This window comes from Myodes glareolus, chromosome 4 (genome assembly GCF_982192425.1).
Source record: "Myodes glareolus chromosome 4, mMyoGla1.1, whole genome shotgun sequence".
Lineage (NCBI taxonomy): Eukaryota > Metazoa > Chordata > Mammalia > Rodentia > Cricetidae > Myodes > Myodes glareolus.
In genome coordinates, this window is record NC_142029.1 from 68,374,891 (window position 1) to 68,383,237 (window position 8,347).

At 38.9% G+C, this 8,347-nt stretch overlaps 1 protein-coding gene across 1 annotated transcript; it reads left to right on the top strand.

Annotated features, from left to right (window-relative positions):
- The first annotated feature begins 536 nt into the window (after nt 1–536).
- Nucleotides 537–1,469, top strand: LOC125388838 (olfactory receptor 8G50-like). Its single transcript, XM_048417172.1, has one exon. It carries the CDS (start codon nt 537–539, stop codon nt 1,467–1,469), a length of 933 nt encoding a protein of 310 aa, XP_048273129.1.
- The last annotated feature ends 6,878 nt before the right edge of the window (nt 1,470–8,347 follow it).

Consider the following 8,347-nt stretch of genomic DNA (forward strand, 5'->3'; position numbering starts at 1 on the left):
TTTTGATTTTGTGTCCCTACCTGATTGCCTTAATGTTAACTTCAACTATAATGTTGGTTAGTGAGAGAGAATAATTACACTTTTCATAGCCTTATGGAAAAAGTCTTTAGATTACCACTATTACATATGGGATGGATTGTGTGTGTGCCTGGTGCTATTTTGTCTTTGTGTGGATGCTGCTCTTATTATTAAACAGAAAAAGTTTTCTTTTGTGTAGTGATTGGAAGAACTACAAATGAGTCATGAAAAGTCCTTAGTAGATTCCATCATTGAATGCATCAGATCTCTCCTTGGTTGTTCATGGACTGAGTACTCCCATTTTCATGGCAGAAGTCACAAACAGGAACAGATGTGCCATATATTTAATTACTAGTGCCGTTTGTTGGTACTTAATGACTAACATGCAACAGTACTTGTCAGAATATTAAAGATGCTTGGCCAAATGAAAACTTGAATTCTCTTTCACACCTCAGTACATAGTATAACAGATACTTACCTCATTTTTCCTTCTTTCTTCATAGAACTCCCAGAAGAAAATGTTACAAGCAAATCTTTCCAGAGTAACTGAATTCATTCTTGATGGGTTAACAGACAAACCAGAGCTTCAGCTGCCTCTCTTCCTCCTCTTTCTAGGAATCTATGTGGCCACAGTGGTGGGAAATCTGGGCATGATCACCCTGATACAATTCAGTTCTCACTTGCACACACCCATGTACTTCTTCATCAGCAGTCTGTCCTTAATTGACCTCTGCCAGTCTACTGTGATTACCCCCAAAATGCTAGTGAACTTTGTAACAGTGAAGAACATCATCTCCTACCCTGAATGCATGACTCAGCTCTACTTCTTTATTGTTTTTGCAATTGCAGAGGCTCACTTGCTGGCAGCAATGGCTTATGATCGCTATGTTGCCATCTGCAACCCATTATTTTACAATATTAAAATGTCCTATCAAGTCTGTTTCTGGATGATATTTGGAGTGTATGGTATTAGTTTGATTGGTGCCACAACTCACATAGTCTGCATGCTAAGAGTGCATTTCTGTAAGGCTGATGTAATAAACCACTACTTCTGTGATCTTTTTCCACTCTTGGAGCTCTCTTGTTCTGATACTTTTATCAATGAATTAGTAGTTTTATGTCTTAGTGCTTTTAATATCATTTTACCTCCACTGAGTATCCTGAGTTCTTACATCTTCATCATTGTGAGCATCTTCAGGATTAAATCCACAGAAGGCAGGTCCAAAGCCTTCAGCACCTGCAGCTCACACATGTCAGCTGTTGCTGTCTTCTTTGGGTCTGCTGCATTCATGTACCTGCAGCCATCATCAGTCAGCTCCATGGACCAAGGGAAAGTGTCCTCTGTGTTTTATACTATTATTGTTCCAATGCTGAACCCATTGATCTACAGCCTGAGAAATAAAGATGTCAAGCTTGCCCTAAAGAAGCTGAATGAAAAAATTTTCTCATGAAAAAATTTTCCCTTCTCAAAATATCGTGAGATATTTTTATAATCTCTTTCAATGATAAATTCTCAATTCTTGTATTCTAGGCATTTACTTTCTATTTTGTCTGCTATTTCAGATAACTGGCCATTGTTACTTTCTTTCTGATTTCTCTGTCATTTAAATCCTGTGTTAAGAAAACAATCCTATGTGAATATACTTACATTTGATGGATCTTCTGCAGTAGAAGTTATTCAAATTGATTCTGTTCAGAAAGTCTTTGTTGTTATCTCTCCCCATATTCTCTCCTTTTTCATGAACTCCTGTCTCCCAACCTATTAAAGCTGTTTTATTCCATCATTCTGTTTCTTCCTTTACATATATCAACACCAAGTTATGTCTCTCTGCCTTAAAGAAAAGTTCTTCCTCCTGTCATGCCATTCTCACCCTGGGAAACACTGCATAAGTGCAGTTGGGAGGAATGTAAGAGCCAGAGGTGGTGCAGGACTATCGTGGCTGCCAGACACAGTTGGATAAGACCTACACAAGCTCAATCAGACAAATTCACAGCATGAAGGTGACAAGTGGTCACAAAGTCCCACAACTGCCTCAGCACCTGTTGGTTATTGATAGTTACCGGAGAGGGAGAGTTAGCTTTCCTTAAGGCAGTGATCTCTGTTATATCTCACGTGCTCCAGTGAATGGCCACACACCTCAAACTATATAGACAATACAAGTGGGACTGGTATTTTATCTTATTTTATCTTTATTTATTTATTTATTAAAAATTTCCACATCTTCACCTCCTCCCATTTTCCTCCAACTCCTCTCAATCCCACTAACCCTCCCCCTTTCTTTCCAATCCTAAGAGAAGTCAGGGTGCCCTGCCCTGTGGGAAGTCCAAGGTCCTCCCCCCTCCATCCAGGTCTAGGAAGGTGAACATCCAAACAGATTAGGCTCCCATAAAGTTAGTCCTTGCAGTAGAATTAAATCCCAATGTCATTGTCCTTGGCTTCTCAGTCAGCCCTCATTGTCAGCCACATTCAGAGAGTCGTTTGATCTCATGCTCCATCAGTCCCAGTCCAGCTGGCCTTGGTGAGCTCCCATTAGATCAGTCCCACTGTCTCAGTTGGTGGATGCACCCCTCGTGGTCCTGACTTCCTTGATCATGTTCTCCTTCCTTCTGCTCCTCATTTGGACCTTGGGAGGTAAGTCCAGTACTCCAATGTGGGTCTCTGTCTCTATCTCCATCCATCGCCAGATGAAAGTTCTACGGTGATATGCAAGATATTCATCAGTATGGCTATAGGATAAGGCCAGTTCAGGCACCCTCATCTCCGCTACCCAAAGAACAAGCTGGGAACATCACATTGGACACCTGGGAACCCCTCTAGAGCCAAGTCTCTTGTCAACCCTAAAATGGCTCCCTTAGTTAGATATCTTCTTCCCTGCTCCCATATCTATCATTTCTCCATGTCAACCAAACCATTCCCCCAAGATCACCCCAATCCTCCCCTTCTCCCTTCTCTCTCCCAGTCTCCTTTTACCCCCACCCCACCCCTACCCCCATGCTCCCAAGTTTTGCCTGGCAATCTTGTCTACTTCCAATATCCAGGAGGATAACTACATGATTTTCTTTGGGTTCACCTTCTTATTTAGCTTCTCTAGAATCACGAACTATAGGCTCAATGTCGTTTATTTATGGCTAGAATCCACTTATGAGTGAGTACATAACATATTCATCTTTTTGGGTCTTGGTTATCTCACTTAGTAAAGTGTTTTCAATTTCCATCCATTTGCATGCAAAATTCAAGATGTCATTGCTTTTTACCGCTGCATAAAACTCTAAAGTGTATATGTGCCACACCTTCTTTATTCATTCTTCTATTGAGGAGCACCTAGGTTGTTTCCAGGTTCTGGCTATTACAAATAGTGCTGCTATGAACATAGTTGAACAAATGCTCTTGTAGTATGATTGGGCATGTCTTGGGTATATTCCCGAAAGTGGAATTGCTGGGTCCTGAGGTAGATTGACTCGCAGTTTCCTGAGAAACCACCACACCGATTTCCAAAGTGGCTGCACAAATTTGCATTCCCACCAACAATGAATGAGTGTTCCCTTTACTCGACATCCTCTCCAGCATAGGCTATCATTTATGGTTTTGATTTTAGCTATCCTGACAGGTGTAAGATGGTATCTCAAAGTTATTTTGATTTGCATTTCCCTGATCGCTAAGGAGGTTGAGCATGATCTTAAGTGTCTTTAGGCCATTTGAAATTCTTCTGTTGAGAATTCTCTGTACAGTTCAGTACCCCATTTTTTAATTGGGTTAATTAGAGTTTTAATGTCTAATTTCTTGAGGTCTTTATTTGTTTTGGAGATCAGACCTTTGTCTGATGAGGGGTTGGTGAAGATCTTCTCCCAGTCAGAAGGTAGCCTTTTTATCTTAATGACAGTGTCCTTTGCTTTACAGAAGCTTCTCAGTTTCAGGAGGTCCCATATATTCATTGTTGCTCTTATTGTCTGTGCTACTGGGGTTCTACATAGGAAGTGGTCTCCTGTGCCCATGTGTTACTGACTACTTCCCACTTTCACTTCTATCAGGTTCAGTGTGGTAGGATTAATATTGAGGTCTTTAATCCATTTGGACTTGAGTTTTGTGCATGATGATAGAAATGGATCTACTTTCGTTCTTCTACAGGTTGACATCGATTTATGCCAGCACCATTTGTTAAAAATGCTTTCTTTCTTCCATTGTATAATTTTAGCTCCTTTGTCAAAAATCAGGTGTTCATAGGTTTGAGGGTTTATATCCTGGTCTTTGATTTGATTCCATTGGTCAGCATCTCTGTTTTTGTGCCAATACCAAGCTGTTTTCATTACTGTAGCTCAGTAATACAGTTTGAAGTTAGGGATGGTAATGCCTCTGGAAGTACTTTGTTGTATAGGATTGTTTTGGCTATCCTTGGTATTTTGTTTTTCCATGTAAAGTTAATTATTGTTCCCTCAAATTCTGTGAAAAATTTTGTTGTGATTTTGATGGGGATTGCATTGAATCTATAGATTGCTTTGGTAGAATTGCCATTTTTACAATGTTTATCCTCCCAATCCAAGAGCATGGGAGATCCTTCCATTTTCTGGTATCCTCTTCAGTTTCTTCCTTCAAAAGCCTAAAGTTCTTGTCAAATAGATCTTTCACTTTCTTAGTTAGAGTTACCCCAAGATACTTCGTACTATTTGTGGCTATCGTGAAAGGTGATGTTTCTCTGATTTCCCTCTCTGTATCTTTGTTCTTTGTGTATAGGAGGGCGACTGATTTTTTGGAGTTGATCTTGTATCCTGCCACATTACTAAAGGTGTTTATCAGCTGTAGGAGTTCTTTGGTAGAGTTTTTGGGTTCACTTATGTACACTATCATATCATTTGCAAATAACGAAAGTTGACTTCTTTCTGTCCAATTCGAATTCCCTAGATCTACTTATGCTGTCTTATTGCTATTGCTAGAACTTCAAGCACTATATTTTAGAGGTATGGAGAGAGTGGACAGCCTTATTTTTCATGAGGACGCAAAGTTGGGTTAATAAAGAATGTGGAGGTGTAGTGATATTTTGCTTGTAATCTAAGAAATAAAGCTTACCTGAAGAACAGAGTGCAGAGCTAAGTCACTAGTTAGACATAGAGGTCAAGCTGTGATGACACACACCTTTAATGCTAGCACTTCGTAAATAAAAGCAGAAGACAGGAGTCCAAGGCCACCTTCATCTACACTAGGTTTATGCAGTCTCAAAGAGAAAAAGAGGCAGATGGTGATGCCTCATACCTTTAACCCCAGAATCAGGAAGATAAAGATGGGAAGTGATATGGCTGGTGAAAGAGAGGCATATAATGCATGAGGAACAGAGCTCTGATGCAGTCTGGAAGCGCAGTCTACACATTCCTAGAGATAGGATCGCCCCTTCAGTCCAAGCATTGGTAGTGGTAAGAACTCTAGTGGCTGGGGCTCTGCTTCTCTGATCTTTAGCATTAACTCTTATATCTGACTCTGGGTTTTTATTGTTAATGCCACTTAAAATTTATGCTACATGAAGAAAGATCTGGATGAAGATGGGGTAAGTGGATAAAGGTGATCAAACATATTATATGCAATTTCAAAACAATTAATTAAAATACTCAACAAAAACAAACCCCCCAAAAAAAGCCCAGAGGTTTTATCTGTAAAACCTCTTATACTATGCAGAGTGATAGCAACAGATTTACTTGTCATGAGCATTTAAACTTAATTATACCTCATCTGAAATCATCTATCTGATTACAGATGCAAAACATTGTAGACTTTGTCATCAGCATAAATTCCAGAACATAGGGATGCTAATACCAGGTCAGTTTATCTCATCCTATGAAACCAAATCTTCAGAAGTAGGAGGCTTTCTCCTGTACTAGTCATGTCTTCTCTTCATAACCAATTTTCTTACTATAGAAAGTTACCCATTTATGTTTATCCACTCATATATGTGCATTTATGCTATTTAATATATGTATATACTAATATAAAACCTGTATATACATGAATGTTGCATTTTATTGCTTGGATCTGTTTGTAAGTTATATATATATATATGTGTGTGTGTGTGTATGTATATACATATATACATATATATATACACACATATGTGTGTGTGTGTGTATAAAATTTATATTTTCTAGCTATAGGCACAAAATAACATCCAGATTTTTCATATTCAGGGTACTGGATAAGATTATATTATTGAATGTATGAATGTTACAAAAAAATATGTTTGAACTATCCTTTATAAATTTAAGAAATGATAGGCAATAGAATGTTTAAATATTGGAATTCTACCACAAACAAGTGATACTAAATAGCCTCAAAGGGAATTATTAAAAAGAGAGAAAAATGCAAAAGAATACAGGTAGAAGTGTGGCCTACCATTCCCAGGCAATCTTTTACAACTCAGGAACTGCCTATGACTCTTTTGATTTATTTCTGGCTAATGGCCATGTAATTCAAATGAATGATGTTCCTTGAGTCACTATTTGAGAACAGTACAAAGCTAAAGAATGTCATGTCTAACCTGTCCCACACAGACTTAAAAGCACAATGCAGTTTCATCCTCACCAAAGTAGAATTTCTGTGTTTTAAAATTTATTCTTACAGCCACAGATAAATGCAGCTCCCAACTCCCACCAAAAAGTTTGTTCTTGCAACAGACAGACTATTGTCAGAGAAAATCCCAACTCACCATGATCCAGAGAACAATTGCTCCAACAGAGGCTCGATAATGCCTCTCTCTGAACCATATCTAATAAACACACTGAAATTCTTGTGTAGCTCATGCCACCATTAGAATGGTGAGAGCCCACCTGACTTTTCTGAGTGCATGTCTCTCAATTCTTCATTCCAATATTAGGGTTTCCATTGCTGTGATGAAACACCATGATCAAAAGCAACTTAGGGGAAGATATTAACTTGAGTTTATTTCATATATACATATATATCCATATCACAGTTAGTCACTGAAAACCATCAAGGCAGGAGCTCAGACAAGGAAGGAACTGGAGGCAGATGTTGATTCAGGGACATGGAAGACTGCAGTTTTCTATCTTGTTCCTCAGGCTTGCTCAGTTTACTTTCCTATAGAAGCCTGCACTAGCAGCCTAGGGATAGACAGCACTACCCACAATGCCCTGAGCATTCCTTTGTCAATCACTTTTCAAGAAATGCACGACAGGCTTTCTTGTAGCCTAATCTTTAAGAAGACAATTTTCAACTAAGGTTTTCACCTCTCATATTACTCTAGCTTAAATAAGATAAACATAAAACTTGCCATGGCTATGTCTTTATTGCCACTGATCTAAGACTTAGCTGTAGAGAACTCTTCAGTCTCCTACCACAAAAACCATGCAGCAGAAACAAGCCTGTTTATGATCCCATCCCCAGCATGTTACTTTTAAAGATAACAATATGTTTTTTAATTTGTTACCTGGACAGGGAATAGCACACCATTCTCTGAATGAAGTTCATTCATCAAGGAGGGATGCCACCAAATACCAGGTAGAAAATAATGTCTGTCCAAGGATTCCACCCAAATACATTTCTCTCACAAATTTGTACCTTTACTTTATGTTCTATGATCCTTCTCAACACATATAAACAGCCCACAGTGAGGAGTCACAAAATCCTACCTCAAACAGGCAAAGGTGGCCATATCATGATAACCTTCTCAGACATCCCTGTTTCACAGATAAACCTTGGTTTCATGTCTCAGTATCTTTTGGTCAACAGTAGCAGGGGTAATACAACAAATCACCTTTGGATCTGATGGTCCCTGTTTAGACACCAACTATGTTGAGTGTGTAACTTTTTCTTGGACGATGAAGCCAAATACTCCAAGTAGAGACCAAAAAATGTATTCCTCCCAAGTCTAACTAAGTACACCGGTGACTCATTTGTGATTGCTTACAAGATATTCCCAAAGTGTTACTTGTAGGAATCATAAATGACACAAAGGCAGCTGAATCTCTAAAATGCCTACTACATCATTAACAATGATTCATGGATGTCACTTCTGGAGAGTGACATAGGATTTTCAGGTAGATTAATAGTGTTGCTCTTAACAGAGGAATCTAAAATGGATGAAAGACACTTAAGAAGATGCTCAACATTCTTAGTCATCAGAGAAATGCAAATCAAAACAACTCTGATATCCCATCTTACACCTGTAAGAAAGGCCAAGATTAAAAACACTGATGACAACTTATGCTGGAGAGGTTGTATGGTAAAGGAAACACTTCTGCATTGCTGGTGGGAATGCAAGCTGGTACAGCCCCATGCAATGCCAGTGTAGCGATTTCTCAGAAAATCAGGAAACAACCTTCCTCAAGA